At 50.4% G+C, this 17,323-nt stretch overlaps 1 protein-coding gene across 1 annotated transcript in view; it reads right to left on the bottom strand.

The window, feature by feature from the left end:
- The window catches only part of PTDSS2 (phosphatidylserine synthase 2), a 313,173-nt gene that overhangs the window by 221,662 nt on the left and 74,188 nt on the right, over positions 1-17,323 (bottom strand). Inside the window, exon 4 of the mRNA XM_086957848.1 lies at positions 5,702-5,769. Within this exon, the coding sequence (XP_086813974.1) occupies positions 5,702-5,769 (68 nt within the window). The remainder of the gene's footprint in view (positions 1-5,701; positions 5,770-17,323) is intronic.

Raw genomic sequence — 17,323 nt, 5'->3', positions numbered from 1 at the left:
TGATCTCTGCCTCTCCCAAGTGGCCACCCCAGCCCTGGAGGGACGCGTCCGTCACGACAACGTGCTCCGGTTGGGGAAGGGAGAGGGATCTGCCTCTGACCCAATCGCGGTCCGTAAGCCACCACTGCAGTTGTCTCGCAGTGCCCTCCGAGATCAAGACGTGGTCGGACAAGTTGCCCTGATGCTGGGCCCACCGAAACTTCAGGTCCCACTGCAGAGCCCGCATCCGCCACCGGGCGTGATGCACCAGAAGGATGCAGGAAGCCATCAGTCCCAGCAGCCGCAGCGTCAACCTGACCGAAACCCGGGATAGCGGCTGAAAGATGGGAATCAAAGCCTGAATATCCCGAACCCGCCGTTCCGGAGGATAAACCCGAAACTGCGCCGAGTCCAGAACCGCTCCGATGAAAAGGAGCTTTTGAGAGGGACACAGGTGTGATTTCGGCACATTGATGGAGAACCCCAGGTCGTGCAAGAGGTCTGCCGTCATCTGAAGGTGGTGGACGACTGTCTGGGGCGAGCCCGCCTTCAACAACCAGTCGTCTAGGTAGGGGAAGACTGAAACCCCCAACCTGCGCAGATGGGCTGCGACCACCGCCATCACCTTTGTGAACACCCGTGGGGCGCTGGTAAGGCCGAAGGGAAGCACGACAAACTGAAAGTGCTCCTGGCCTACCGCGAACCGCAGGTAACGCCGGTGGGCCGGCAGGACGGGGATGTGAAAATAGGCATCTTGCAAGTCCAACGCTACCATCCAGTCTTGTGGGTCTAGAGCAGCCAAGACCTGAGCTAACGTCAACATCTTGAACTTCTCCTTCCGGAGGAAGCCGTTGACGTTCCTTAGATCCAAGATAGGACGTAGGCCCCCCTTGTCCTTTTTGGGCACCAGAAAGTAGTGGGAATAACAACCACGCCCTACTTCTGGCCCAGGAACGCGCTCGATGGCCCCCTTGGCCAAGAGGGCCGTAACTTCCTCCTGCAGAAGTGTCAAGTGGTCCCCCGACACACGGTGGTTCTGCGGTGGCATGGCTGGAGGAGTGGTCTCGAAGGGGAGGGAGTAGCCCCTTCGGACAATTTGCAGCACCCACCTGTCCGAAGTGATCGTGCGCCAGTGAGCGTGGTGATGGCGAACCCTGCCACCCACTGGCGTCACATGGGGCCGAAAGCACGGACTAGGAGGATTTTGAGGCAGATGCTGCGGGGGGAGGTGTGGTCTGACCCCGCCGTTGTCCCCGACCGCCACCACGGCGGTTTCCACGGCCGCCACCGCGTTGAAAGGATTGTTGCGGCGCGTGGCTGGCAGCACGTGTGGGGGCGCCCCTTCCTTGGCCACGAAAGGGACGAAACGAACCCGTTTGCTGACGCTGGGTCGAGAGACCCAAGGACTTGGCCGTGACCCTGGAGTCCTTGAAGCGTTCCAGCGCGTGGTCCGCCTTGTCACCGAACAGGTGACAGCCATCGAACGGCATGTCCATCAATGTATTCTGGACATCTGCCGAAAAGTTGGCGGATCTCAGCCAGGCGTGGCGACGAATCGCCACCGTCGTTGACATAGCTCTGCCCAGCGAGTCGGTCGTATCAAGACCACACCGTATCGAATATTTTGCTGCATCTCGGCCCTCAGCCACAGCCTGACAGAGTTTTGCCCGCACCTCCATGGGGCATTCTGGCAGCAGTTCCGCGACCGTATCCCACACAGAGTGGGTGTAGCGGCCCAAGAGGCAAGCGGTGTTGCAAGACCGCAGGCCCAAACTAATGGACGAGAAGACCTTCTTGCCAAACTGGTCATACCTCTTGGATTCCCGGTCGGGCGGGGCCGACGGGAATGCGGACTGGGAGGTCGAGGCCTGGATCACCAGACTCTCAGGAGTGGGGTGGGTAGACAGGAACTTGGGGTCGTCCGGACAAGGACGGTGGCGCCTGGCCACGTTCCGATCAACAGGCGCACCTGAAGCGGGCCTGGACCACGTGCCCAACAGAACGTCTGACAAGGCTTCATTAAACGGCAGCAGTGGCTCCTGTGGGCATGACTGCGGTTTGAAGACCTCAGTGAGGATGTTAGGCCTCACGGCCGCGACGGGGAGCTCAAGGTGTAAGGCCTTGGCAGCCCTCATCAGCACCACTGAATATGCAGCTCCCTCCACCGATGCCACGGATGGAGGAGAGAGCAAACCAGTGTTAGGAGAGTCGTCCAGACCACTGGCATCCCCCAAGTCACCTGTCCAGTCCGGGTCATACTGGCACTCGCGTGACAGAGGGTCCTCGGACCCCTCCCAACCTACACCGAACTCTTCATCCTCTCCGTATTCGGAGTCAACGATGTAGACCGGCTCCTCGGGGTTCATGGGCCCCACCGGCGCCGAGCCCGGCGTCGAGCGACGCCGGTCCGACTCCGCGTCCGGCGTCGGGGAAGGTAGGGGGACGGCGCCGCCCGGAGCCGGCGTCGGAGCCCCGTTGCCGGCCGGAGCCGGCACCGGAGAACCGGCGCCGCGCGGGGACGGCGTCGGGGGTAACCCCGATGGCAACGGCGCCGGAGAGGCCGGAAGACCAGCCGGCGCCGATCCTGAAGGCCCTTGCGGCGCCGGGGTCGGAGCCGTCGGCGGCGCCGGGGCCGGAGCACCCGACGGCGCCGAGGCAGGGACACCCGAACCGCCAGGGCCCCCAGACGGTGGCACTGGGCCCGAAGGCGCCGTAGGCCCCGTCGGAGAACCGAGCGCCCTCATGGCCATGAGGAACGCCTCGATCTCCTCAGGCGTCGCGCCGTGCCCAGGGACCGGAGGGTATGAGGCAGGCCGCGCCGGCGACTCTCGCGGAGCCGCGGGGTTGGGGTCACCCGAGCCCCCGGCCGCATCGCGGGGGAGTCGGGGGTACGATGACGACGCCCCGACTTCTTGTGCTTCTTACCGGACGAGCCTGACGAGTGGTGTCGACTTCCGGAACGCTCGGCGCGGCTCCGCGACCGCTCCCTCGAACGCTCTCTCGACCTCCGGCCGGACCGGGACCGCTCCCGGTCCCGACGTGGGGCCGACACCCGGAGCTCCAGTAGCTTGCGGGACCGCTCCCGCCTAGCCTTGTTGGTAAGGGCCCGGCAGTCGACGCAGGAGTCCACGTCGTGGTCGGGGCCCAGACACCGGAGACAGAGGCGGTGATGGTCTGTGACCGACATCGTGCGCTCACAGTCATCACAGTGCTTGAACCCAGGCATCCTATCAGGCACAAGAGTGAAATAACTATCGAAAAACTTGGTCAAAGACCGGAGTACTGCTCTTCAGATCTGCGTCCACTGGCGCGGAAAAAAGAAGAACTGACGTCAGCGCGCGGAGGCGGCGTCTATATACTCCAGCGACGTCATCATGGCGCACGACGCAGACGACGGACGCGGAGCCGCAGGGGACGCCTGCAGACGACGCCTACCGACGCGCAGGGGTACTGCTACGCAAAAGTTTCCGGATCCAGACTGACGCCTGGGGATATTCTAAGGTAAGGAATCTAACACTAACGTGTTTCTTTCAGATACCAACTGTAGGTGTGCGAAGCGAAGCTGTAGAATACTTTCCTCTGCAACTTGGTGAACTTATTTAAACTTCACAATATTTGTGAGGGTAACATTTTGCTGACTTTTTTAAACAAACCGTGGGAAAAATCTTTCACTAGAGGTAAGCTTTGTGGGGAATTCTATCACCAAAAGGTTTCGTAAAAGAACTATCACACTAAAACTTTTTGAGGGGTGGAAAAGCTCAGCAGTTGAATAAATTCAGCAAACTTGCTACATTTTGGGAACTGAACGACGTTTGCCAACTTTGCATAACCACGAGGGCGTACTTTAAAACTTTACCCACCCTTGTAGAAGGTATCCTATGCAGTTGAAGGTAGTTTAGCATTATAAGTCATTCTCACAGTAACGTACTAGTTACTGGGTAGTTTGAGATCACAGCGCATATATTCAGTCACCTTAAAATTCTACATTAGCTGAATTTTGTATTAAACAGTCGCAAAGTACGTCAAGAAGAGATCCAAATGATAACCCACGTTTTCCCCCTTTTCAGATGCTGTGCACCAAGCACACAGGGCGTAAGGAGGTAGGGCACTGTTGATTAATTTCTTATGACGAAGGGACATGAGGGTAGGTGATGGGTGGTGTTACAAGGAGGGGAGGGGTAGACTGAACCCACTTAACTCTGGGTTTCAGGTGTTAACGGGTTTTGTTGCTGGGGTGAGAATCCCTCTACTAGTTCCAACAAGAGCAGCCGCAACTTACCAAGAATGTTTGTAACCTGAGGACTTAGGGTGCCAACTACAAAGGTGTGAGGTCAGAGGTCAACTCAATCCTGTAATGAGAATGTTGCATGCTTGTCATAACAGTGACAGATCTTTCCAGAAGATGTATCACAGGAGCTGCAGGTGTTCTGAGGACCCAACCTGCTGGATCTCTGGCATCTTACCTAGAGAGAAGCTCTAAAGTCATCATGGCTCAGCATATGTCCAGTATTAGACATGATATACTTTCTGGGCAGAGAAAAAACCCTTCAATACCAAACGTTACGTACAGGGCTTTAGCTGTAACCGCTTCTGTGAATTAGTTGAATGCCTTTCACACCCCAGATATTTCTGGTCAGCACACAGTCATATTCTTTAGTTCTTACCTGCCACTGCATTCCATTAACCAGGTCTGAGCAGCCGTGCACTAGAAAGCATGGAAGCCTTATCAGCCCAAAGCTCTTCATGCTTTATTCAGGGCATATTTGGAATGCTTCTTTTCCAGATGTTCCCATCTCTGGTCACATCCACAATTTCCTATCACTTGAGCATACAGATTCTATCAATATTAACTTGTAAATTAACTAAATATGCATGGTAGGAATTTAAGAACGTGTGCCCCAAAGCACAACTTTCCTGAATGTAGGGTTCTTTGGACTATAAAAATAAATTACTGAGACATTTTGCCATTTTGTAATCCTTTCAGGTGCCAATGCGGGGGGGAAGTACTTCTTCTCAAGTAGTTTACTTCCAACCAAATCTAGCATCAGACAATGGTACTAATTAACGTCATTTCCTTGGGTTAAATCAGTACTCACCCAGCAGCAAAGCGCCAAACCAACTGATGCCATAGTCAAACTTCAGACACCAAAACAGCTCTTTGACTCCTCCAGTCCATGAAACTCAAAGAATTACAAAATGCACCGCTTCCCATCAGCCATGAGGTTCAATTTCATAACTGATCTGGACACAACAACCACGATATTTAAGCAGCTCTCAAGCTGCCCACTCTCCACCGAGAGAACCACATGCAGTCCGCTTTTTTTTTGTGCTCGGAATCTTGTCGTTTTGGTCAAAATCCAGGATGGCAAGTGCAGTAACAGAATTCAAAGCCCAAACTCTATCTGGATGTACGACTTGACTTGGGATCACAGAGGGAATTCTCCAAATGAAGCCCTGAAGGTTCAAATGGTGATTACACAGATCATGCTTTCCTTTAGCAGAGGGTGGAAGAATGGGAACTTCTCAGTGGAAAGTGAATTCAAAGAGGGAAAGAGGTAGCAAGAGAGATTTACTGGTGTTATTAGTTGTTGAGGTGTGGGACTGATAAATTCAAATATGCTTAAGTATGAAGGTTTTGCCTGTTGGTACACTAGATTCCTTGCATTAATAAACATGAACAGTATATTTATCACATTTGTATTTGATAATCAAGCGTACTTACTTGAAATAGTATAAAGATGAGGAATAGCTCATAAACCACGCTGACACACAACCAAAATCTCCAGTAAGCTGAAAGAGAAAAATAAATAAGGTTGTTCATAAGAACATTACAGAATAGTTACTTAGCAGTGAAATCGTTCTCCAACATGTTCCCCTCTAGATTCACATGCATTTTTAACTATCTTGTGACCACTTTTTCGGTCTCGGCCTAGCGATACCCTGCGCAGCAGTGTTCGCGCAGCCAGAGTCCTTTTCGCAGGGTTCTGCAAATGGACCAGGAAATTCCACACGCTTGTGCGTGTGAATTTCCATTTGCGGCATGTTATTGGCCTTTCACTGCGTGTTGTTTTGTGAAAGAGACACCAATAGGCCAGAGGCGGGTGCATAGCTCCGCCTCTGGCCTATTGGTGTCTATTACGTGGGCGCGATAATTGAAAGCATATGGCAGAGCGCTCGCACCACTCGCGGCTTCTGTTTTCGTTTTGAACCACCCTGCTTGGACAAATGCATACAAATGCATTTAGGAGCCCAGAGGACAAGGAGTAGAAAAATCTCTCCCACATCAGAGACGCGAGTATCCAAAAATGTGGCACATGCTTGGCTGAGCAAATGTTTATCCTGCACCTCCGGTGCCTATGTATTTGTTCACCATCTGCCCGGTAGCTGTTGTGTGTCAGTAAACTTTCTGTAGCATCGCTCCTCCCCGAATAACTTTCCAGTGGGAGAGAGATGTGTCAGTGCTTTTATCAGCGTGGTCATGTAAAGATATCATGTGGAGGAGGCGCGGGGGCTGGGATGGCTGCAGAGCAGGATGACAGAGACTCGGACTCCCGGGGCCCCCCTCCGACAGCAGCGCTGGCTCCCGTGAAGCAGAAAATAACCTCTCACACAGCAGCTCTCAATCTTGACTTGCCCTCTGGGGCAGTCTGACAGATGCCCATTTGGCGGGGTATATTTTTTAAGGTAAAAGCACTTTTGACCGGCTGCTTCCCCATTTTCCACAGTGCACGCAGTACATTTGAGAAAGGGCCAGTGTGTGTGTCACACTCAGTTTGTAGATGAGGTGTTAATGCGGCACTATTTCTGGAGACGGTGTAGTCCCCTGTGGTCTCCCAGTCACTCCGCTTGGGAGGTGTCACAGCCCCATGTCGCAGTCAGTTAAAAATACAGCACAGGGAGTTGCATGTGCCGCGGAGCTATTTAAAGATCCCTCAGACATGAATGCTCTGGTTGTACGTCCACCAGGCATGGCTGTTGTGGCACGTGGTGGGGGTTGGGGTAGCGAGAGCTCAGCTCCCAGAGCCAGAGAGGGGCTTCTGGGACACACCCCTCCCTCCCAGAGCTGTATCAACTTGTTCTGTGCGGAGGGAGAGGGGGACCGAAGCCACTTACACGTTGATGCCCAGATGGAAGAGTCAGAAAGCTGGGTGTGGCTTCCATTGATGCAGCAGGTGCAGTGCCACCGGGGCCCAGAGCCCTGCGGGTCCAACTCAACCCTGGTCATTGCTTTGAATCACAGTTCAGGCAGCGACCAAGGGTATGGTTTCCTCCCTGGCACTCAAGCCCATGTCACACTGGCTATGCACGCCACTGTCAGAAAGTTGAGGCTGTCACATTCGGCTTTAGTAGGCCAGGGTTCCAGATCCGAGTCCAGCGACTTGATGCTGGGCACCCATCCAGCGTTCCTTGGTTTGACTGACAGTTATATGCACCGCCACAATTGGGGTGCAGTGTGCGCCTTAGCATCCTAGAACCCAGTGCCACTTAACCTGCTGCACTATTGATAGCTTTACGCCGCTGCTGCCCGCCCTCCACGTCCTCACACGAGCGAGTGAAGTTAAGTCGTGTTTAAACAGTCAGGGGCTGTTTCCGTTCCCTGGAATCTTCTCAGCAGTGTGTAGCAGGAATTTACTGAAAACTATGTCCAGTAACAGTGGTGCAAGCTGTCACAACAACATTAAATACCAGCTCTACCAGTGTGTTTGTGTTTGAGGTTCGGGCACTTGGTTGCATGTGCAGACAGGTTTGCTTTTTTGTGCCTGTAGCTTATTGGGTTTATGTGTAGTGTGGAGGTTGTGTTTGCGGGTCTGGTGGGCGGTTATGAAATCGTTTTTGCCTCGCTAATTTCTGTTGTGCATACATTGACAGGGCAATGGGTGCGAAAGAGGAAAATTCACAACGCCATATTGAAAAGCGACAGAAGGAACCCTAAGAGTGCAGAGCTGGTCCAAGGGAAATCCCCTCATCCTCCCTGGTCATATGAAAGCGTTGGCGTGTGAGACACCCAGACAGCCAGCCTCCGCTCGCGCTGCCCCAAGCCCAGGCTGCCATCACTCTCCTCCGGGTCTGATGAAAACCATATGAGAGAAATCACAGAGGGTTCATAAAGGAACTAACAGTAACTCACCGGTTTGGTGACGCAGCAACATGAAAGCACCCCGAAACTGTGCTTTGGATGCGCGAGCCTTTTTTTGTATTTTTCCACATTCTTCGTGGGGTATCTGCTCTGCATGTCACTAAGCCTAGACAGTGACTGCCTTTAATTAACAAGCACTACCAAAACCAATATGCTTCACTTTTGAAATAACACAGAGAGATTCTTATGAAAAGCGATTTTTAGGTGTGCGGCTACACGGGACAACAGGTTGATGGATATCTGCCTGAGTAGATGTATGAATGAATGAGTGTCTCATCGCATCGATGAGAGATTAGCTCAGTGAATGGACGAGTAGATGAGTAAATATATTTGCGAGAGCATGGATTTAAAAAACAGTAATGGTAACAAACCAAACCACATTTTCAGGCTTCCTCCCAAGCACCTGATGAAGTATTGCCAGCAGTGAATTATAATAGCGTTTAGTGGCCATCTTCTTTGCTGGTTCGGCCTGAAGTATAACCTTACCAAGAGGCTGAAATTAGCATCAGCAATACAGAAGGCTGTACTGTTCCCATGAGGCATAGGGTCAAGACTGATCTGCATATGGCCATGTCTGAACTGTGGTCGCGTGGTGAGCAAAACAACGATACATTAAACCCAGATCTGTGACTGGGGTGAATCTTTTGCCATTGTGCAACATTCTGTCCATCATCTTGTGTGTTTTGTTGTCTTGTTTCAGAGCACATTACGATGCTGAAAAGCCCACATCCATATCTTGTGCTGAACATTTACAAACGATCACAGTGCTTACAGTGCATGCAAACCAGAAGAGGTCCCAGTCTTTCAGAAAAATCTGTTGCACACGTAAGGGCAGGGTGCTGTAGGGCAGCTTCCATGCCAAAGCTGAACCAACAGCAGGTCCACTGTATGATTTGGAGAAACGTATGGCTATATACGTTGCCCTTGTTAACATTAATCATATTTATACAGCACAGCTGCTACCTGGAGGTGTCCTGCGCTAGTTACATCTCCTGTGGCAAAAGAATGGAAGAGGTTTATTGGGCAAAAAGGTTTGTAATACATTTTAATTGGAACGGCAGGTTGTTCCAGGCTTTAGCTGCACTGTAGGTAAAGCTTCTGCCTCCCCATCGAACTTTTTGTATGCGTGGTACTGAGACCAGCCTAGCCCCTAATGAATGAAGAGGCCTTTTTGGTGTGTACCAATGGAAATACTGTTCTAAATAGGTCCGGAGCCATGCAGCGCCTTAAAAACTAGACAAAGGACTTTGAAGCGTACTCTGTTCCTTACTAGTAGCCAGTGTAGTTTGTTTCTGCTGCGATTTCCTAACTGGGAACATTCGGCCATTCATGGCTGGCATTGGGATCCATTATTTATGTCTGAGGATGTACCACATTCCTTTTATTTAAATTTGTTTCCTATAGAACAAATATGGTACCAGGAATAGCCTGGCAATGCTATTCACCTTCACCACTGAGAGACATTGTGTAATCCTGGACAAACCCTTTTTTCCCCGTCTCTTATTTTGTGGGAAGGATTTTAAGAATTAACTAAACGAAAAAGTTACTTACCTTCTGTAACGCTTTTTCTGGTAGATACAGTATCTGCCTGTGGATTCCTCACCTTGTGAATATCCCCTGCGCAGCAGCCAATCGGTAACTTTTGTAGCTCCCCACGCCGGCGAGGTCATGGACGACGTCACAGAGGCTACGACTCCGCTCGCGACCCCGCTGACCTCACTGGATCCATAATAGGGCCTCGTCGGCGAGATGACGTCAGTTCCGCCCTTTTTTCCGTGCCCCAGAGGCACACGTACGGACCGACATAAACAGTAATAGTTTACATAGTACACAGTATTCAAAACAGCACACACAGTGTAAAATCAATGCAATATGCATGAACATATAAATACATCCATTTAAAAATTCATTCAAATATACACGTATCAGGTATAGAAGAGTGGACAAACGGGGAGGCGGGTGGGTCAGTGAAGAATCCACAGGCAGATACTGTATCTACCAGAAAAAGCGTTACCGAAGGTAAGTAACTTGTTCTTCTGATAGATACATCTGCCAGTGGATTCCTTACCTTGTGAATAGAGTCCCACAGCAGTCCCCACTCCCGGAGGAGGGTGTCCACTCTGCTATACCAAGAAATCCTGGAGGACTGAGCGCGTAAAGAGGCCGTCCCTCCTCACCTCGGAATCCAAGCAGTAATGCTTTGCAAAAGTGTGGAGGGAAGCCCAAGTCGCTGCCCTACAAATATCCTCCACAGGCACACCCCTAGCCAAAGCAGATGTAGAAGACTTTGCTCTAGTAGAGTGAGCTCTAATACCCTCTGGAAGTTGCTTACCAGCCAGAGTGTAGCAGATCTTTATACACAGGATAATCCATCTCGACAGCGTGCGCTTGTGCACCGCTTTTCTTTTCTTACAGCCAGCAAATCCAATAAAAAGCTGGTCATCCACACGATAGTCTTTAGTCCTATCGAGGTAGAAACTCACCGCCCTCTTAGGGTCTAGGCGGTGAAGCAACTCCTCCTTTGAAGGGTGAGGGGGAGGATAGAAGGTAGGGAGGGTAATGGACTGCCCCAGATGGAAGGGAGTTACCACCTTCGGCAGAAAAGCAGCCCTGGTCCTAAGTACCATTTTCTCCGCATGAATGGGAGTTTCGAACTAAGAGCTTGAAGAAAACTTACCCTCCTTGCCAAGGTAATTGCTACAAGAAAAACAGTCTTAAAAGACAGAAGTCTCATGGGACGCTTGTGCAAGGGTTCAAAGGGTGAACCCATCAAGTAGGTTAAGACAAGATTCAAGTCCCATTGAGACACAATAAATGGAGTTGGAGGGAATTTGCTGGTAAAACTTTTTTTTAAACGTAACACAATAGGTGACTTAAATAAAGACGTCTGGTCCGGCAAACAAAGGAATGCCGACAAGGCCGATAAATAACCTTTTACAGTCGCGACAGCAAAACCCTGCTGGGCCAAAGAAAGAGCAAACTGATGTATGTTGTACAAACGAGCTCTCAAGGGATCAATAGATTTCTCTCCACACCAGGAAACAAACTTGGACCACCTATAGGAATAGATTGACTTGGTGGAAAGACGCCTGGCCGAAAGAATTACATCCACCACATCAGGCGGGAGAGAAAATGAATTCAGGTTACCCCGGTCAATCTCCAGGCATGAAGGTGTAAGGACTGGAGGTGGGGGTTTAGAACCTGCCCTTCCATCTGAGAGAGGAGATCTGCGCTGAGAGGGAGACGGAGAGGCGGGCACGGGGAGAGGTGGAGAAGATCTGTGTACCGCACCCTTCTTGGCCAATCCGGGGCGACCAATACAACTTGGGCCCGGTCTTGGTGAATCTTCCTCAGAACCCGAGGGATCAAGGGTATGGGAGGAAACGCGTAAAGGAGTTGTGAGCTCCAACTCAACGGAAACGCGTCCCGCAAAGCTCCCTGCAACGGATACTGGAGACTGTAGAATGACAGGCAGTGAGCGTTCTCGTGAGTGGCGAACAGGTCCACCTGAGGTTCCCCACGTCTGGAAGACGTGACAAACCACCTCTGGGTGAAGCCTCCACTTGTGGTCAGCTGAGAACTGCCGACTGAGACTGTCTGCGCTAACGTTCAGAACTCCGGCCACATGATTTGCCATCGGACAAATCTGGTGGTCCTGAACCCAGGACCAGAGATGCAGAGCTTCTCTGCAGAGAAGATGCGACCCCACTCCTCCCTGCTTGTTGACATATCACATCGCGGTCGTGTTGTCCGCCAGGACCTGAACCGACTGACCGTGAAGGGAAGGGAGAAAGGCCTTGAGTGCCAAACGAATCGCCCTCAATTCCAGAAGGTTGATGTGAAGCAACCTTTCCTCTGGAGACCAAAGACGCTTGATCTCCAGATCCCCCAGATGAGCACCCCACCCTAGAGTGGAAGCATCCGTTATCACTGTGGCAACCGATGGAGGCAGATGAAAGGGCTTTCCTTGAGACAGATTGCCCTCCACGCTCCACCAAGACAGATCCGCTGCAGTTTCTCTGGAGATCCTCACAGACTCCCTGAGATCTCCGTTTTGCTGATACCACTGCCTGCGGAGGCACCACTGGAGCACCCTTATGTGCCAGCGTGCATGGTTGACCAGCAGAATGCAGAAAGCAAACAGACCGAGCAGGCGAAGGACCTTCAGGACTGGAACGACCGCTCCATTGTAAAACAAAGGAATCATTTCCTGAATGTCGAGAATCCTTTGAGGTGGAGGGAATGCTCGACAAACATTAGTGTCCAGTACTGCCCCTATAAACAGGTTGCGCTGTGAGGGCACCGGGTGAGACTTGGGTACATTTATCGAAAAACCCAACCTGTACAACAACGGAGTTGTCTCTTGCAGATCATGGAACACCTTCTCTGGAGACTCTGCTTTGATCAGCCAGTCGTCCAGTTAGGGGAATATAGGAATACCTGCCCTCCTGAGATGGGCTGCCACCACTGCCATCACCTTGGTAAAAACTCGAGATGCAGTAGTAATTCCAAACTAAAGGACTGCAAACTGATAATGTTGCGCCCCCACCGTGAAACGGAGATACTTCCTGTGCGACTCCAGGATCGGGATACGAAAATACGCGTCCTGCAAGTCGAGCGACACCATCCAGTCTTCTTCCAGCAGCACCTGAAGAACCTGCTCAAGGGTAAGCATCTTGAACTTCTCTAGTTTCAGATAAAGATCCAAGATCCTGAGATCCAGGATTGGGCGAAGCCTGCCATCCTTCTTGGGAATCAGGAAATACCGGGAGTAGCATCCCTGACCCCTTTCCTTCTCTGGAACCACCTCTTTCGCGCCTTTCTTTAACAAGGCCAGAATTTCCTCCTGTAGGAGACGGAGATGTTTCTCTGAGCAAGCCCCTTGACAAGGAGGGTAATTTGGAGGGAATTCCCTGAAGGGAAGAGCATACCCATTTGCCACAAGATTGAGAACCCATTGGTCTGTAGTGACCGATTCCCAATCCCGTAGAAAATGGGTAAGCCGACCCACCACAGGACCAACATGACTGGGAATGGGGAATCTAGGGCTGCTTTGCTGTGGCGATAGGAGAGGTAGAGGAAGAGGAGGGGGAGAGTTGACGACCTCTGTTTCTTCCCCTATATGATTTATACAGCGGTTTTTGTTGCTGCTGCTGCTCCTGACGAAACTACCTTTACGAACGAAAGGATGACTTCCCAATTCCTCTGTATCTATGAAAGGAACCTCTGGATTGAGTCTGCAAGCCAAGTGAGCTTGCCTTACTATCTTTGAATCTTTCAAGTGCGGCATCAGCCTTCTTACCAAACAGACCTGTACCATAAGTCCAACAAAGTAGCCTGCACATCCTAAGAAAAGTCTGAAGACTTCAATCAAGCTCCCCTTCTCATAGCCACTGCAGAGCCCATAATTCGAGCCACCGAGTCAGCCGTATCCAGGCCACTTTGAATGACCTGGCACGCAGCAGCCTGGGTATCATCCAAAACCTCCTGAAAGTTCTTCCTGTCTTCATCAGACAGTTTTGGCAGCAACTGTTTAGAGGAATCCATCAAGGCATGGATATACCTTCCCATCAAGCAAGTTGCATTTGATGATTTCAGTGCCATGCTTGCAGATGAAAACACCTTCTTAGCAGACTTGGCAATCCGTTTTGACTACCTGTCAGCTGGAACCTGAGGGAAAGCTCCTGAAGACCTCTTCGAGCAAGCCGCCTGAATTACAAGGCTCTCAGGCGAAGGGTGAGCTGCCAAAAATTCTGGATCCTCAGGTGCTACCCTATATCTCCGTGCCAGAGTCCTGGAGACTGCAGGTGCAGACAAAGTCTTCTTCCAAACCTCCAACACTGGCTTCAGAATTGCCTCATTAAACGGTAACAAAGGCTCAGTCACAGAGGACGGAGAATGCAACACTTCAGTCAATAAATCAGACTTCAATTTGGTGGAAGGAAGATTAATGTCCAATAATTCAGCAGATTTTCTCACAACTGTATTATATGATATCCTTCGAAGGAGCATCTGAACCAGGAGAAAAATCCCACTCAGGGGAAACATCAAGACCACTTGCATCTTTTAATTCTGCAAAATAGTCCTCAGAATCAGGAAGTTCACCTTCCTCCATCTCCTGCCAATAGCGTGCCTCTTCCACAACTCTTTGGGCCTCCCTCCTGGAGCGGATCCTCGGGACTGGAGTCGATAGATCCACAACCGACTCCATCGGATTCGGGACCGGCGTCAAATGCGGATCCGACGGCGCCGCTTGCGCTGAACGAGGATGAACAGACGGCGCCGGAGATTCTCGGTACGGTGACGGGGATTCTCTGTACGGCGCCGGAGCTCTGGGGGCCGGAAAATTCCAGGACGGCGTCCCTGGAAGAAAGGGCATAAATGGAGCCTGGGCATATGCCTGAGGAACACCCAAATTGTAGGCAAAAGGACCCGTGGGGCCCGCAGGCGCACCAGAGGGGTACATGGCCCTTGCAAAGACACCATACATAGCGTTAAGATAATGTGATGGGTCTTGCCCTGGAGCCGGGAAAGGAGGATAATTTCCTGGTGTCGCTTTAAAGCCGGTTTACCTGGAGTCGGGCCCGCCGGTGCCGACAAAGGAACCTCTTCAGGCTGCTCCTGATCTTCTTGCTCTGGCTCGGCTTCACCCGGATCCGAAGGAGCCGGCTTCGGTGATCGAGAGACTTCGAGAGTCACTTCCTTCTCTGGAGAGTCCAGATTTGAATGAGAAGGATCGACTTCACCTCCGTGACGTCGAGGAGAAGATGACTTTGGCGCCGGTTCCTTATTAGAGCGACGCCTCGAAGAGTGCTTCTTTCTCTTATGTCTCTTCGACTTCAAATGTCCCGACGACGACTTCGAACCCGATCTGGATCCGGAACGAGATCTCGACCTCTACCTCGATCTTCTTTTACTCGCCTTCTTATTCTTCTTCATCTTGGCTATAAATAACTTCGCCTCCCTTTCCTTTAATGCCTTAGAGGTCATCTTCCTGCAACACGCACATCCATCGACGTCGTGATCGGAAGACAAGCACCATACGCAATCCTCGTGCGGGTCAGTGATGGACATCTGCTTACCGCACTCCCTGCAGGGCTTGAAACCAGATTTTCTGCCAGACATCTTCGAAAGGAAACGAGAAGAACAGACAAGAACAACTAGAATAACAATGCTAATACAGAGAGTCCCTCGAAACCGTTGGCGTCGACGGCGCGGAAAAAAGGGAACTGACGTAATCATGCCGACGAGGCCCTATTATGGATCCAGTGAAGTCAGCGGGGTCGCGAGTGGAGTCGTACCCTTTGTGACGTCGTCTATGACCTCGCCGGCGTGGAGAGCTACAAAAGTTTCCGATTGGCTGCTGCGCAGGGGATATTCACATGGTGAGGAATCCACTGGCAGATGTATCTATCAGAATGCTATTTATGTGTACTGCAGGATTTGTTAGATAGTTAATTTATTGAATTTAATTTTACAAACAAAAGGGTCCAGTACTTCTCACATTTCTTTATATATGCAGTGTTAAATAGATCACCAAATAGTGGATATTTGAGGAATTGTATCGGTAATATGCATTCTGGTTGCCTTTCAAAGGATAAGACTGGAGCAAACGAAAGCAAGCAAATGCTAGTAGCAAGTTGGTGTTCACAAGAGGGCATAAAGTGCTATCTAATACCAGTAAAATGCAAGGGCAGCACGTTCTGCGCATATTTTAGTGCGGATTGCAACTGCTCAGTAGTGCATCATGGGTTGGTGTATGCTCAGTGCCCACAATGCATGTATTATAAGACACTGCCAGCATGGAAAAGCAGCTCCGAGATGACTTTTCATACATATTAAATATTACATAACTGAATGAACTCGTTTGAAGTAACAGTAAGTGGCGCCTGTCACCATTCATATTCAATCATCAGACTCCACTTCTCGGGATTACTTATCTATAAAATAAATCACTCTTCTGTACTTCACTGCGTAGCTTGGAGGGAGTCTGCCCCGAGCAGCACAGGTTTTTGGGGGTAGAGGCACTTTTACCCATGCCCCCCCCCCTATTTCACTCTTACCTGCGGCCGAAGCGGGCGGCAAATGAAGGGACCGCCAAAGGCGACAATAGGTCTTGCTTTGCCACTGTTACAGATTAACAGAACCACACATACACACACAACCACACACACAAGCACGTTGTCAGTGCACATTTTCACCAGGCACAGACACCATCAGTAGTCAGTGCACGCTTTCACCGGGCCCAAACACCACCAGCCGTCAGTGCAGGCTTCCACCAGGCACACACCACCAGCCGGCAGTGCATGCTTCTACCAGGCACACACACCACCAGCCATCAGTGCACAATTTTTACAGGCACACACACCACCAGCCAGCAGTGCACACATCAATTGTTAACGCAGCCACAATTAACTATTGTAGCAAATCGCAGTATGGCGCACTTTACTTTTTCATCTAAAGCGCAGCATGTCACCACTGCTACAAAAATAGATACACATTTTTTCGACCTACAATTTATAGACTTTTGTTGCAGTTGGTGTTGCAATATTTAGCAATGCCAATAGCTCAAACGTAATTAATCCGAGACCTACTGCATTGTAAATGATTGTTACAGTCTTGCTTCATTAAATCAGCCATGTTGCTTTAGAGTACTAACACCATTAAAAACGCATCAATATAAAATCCAACATTTTACATTTCTACTCTGCGGCGCAGATATTTCAAACAACACTTTAAAGAAACCAACAGCTATAAACTGGCACAATGTAATGTGTAAACATGTCAAGTATCCAACAAACAAGGTATGGGAAATTAAACATGTTTGCTGGGAAGAAGAGCTTGAAAACTTGATCCCATTGTTCCCACTACATTTATTTGTGCTAGAACACTTAACTGAGATGCCACTGACTACCAGTGCAAATGAAGGTCTTGTCCAAAAGAAGGGCCATGAAATAAACCATTTTAATGCTTGACCCAGGTCAGAGTGTTGAATTGCTAGATATTCTGTATCTGATCCAGTCTATAGTGTCATCATCAACAATTAATTTGACAATGTAAGCAGTGCAAATCATTAAAATTATTTACATTTACTGTTTCGTTGCAGGATAACTCCTACTTAGCGATTTACAAGCAAAAAAATCTCACATAACCAAATAAGTAAGAAAAACTCCAGCAAAGCATAGGATATTCATCATCATCCGTTTG

This window comes from Lissotriton vulgaris, chromosome 2_1, assembly GCF_964263255.1.
Source record: "Lissotriton vulgaris chromosome 2_1, aLisVul1.2, whole genome shotgun sequence".
Lineage (NCBI taxonomy): Eukaryota > Metazoa > Chordata > Amphibia > Caudata > Salamandridae > Lissotriton > Lissotriton vulgaris.
Note: the sequence above shows the minus strand (reverse complement) of the source record. Positions and strands in the feature narration are given on the sequence as shown.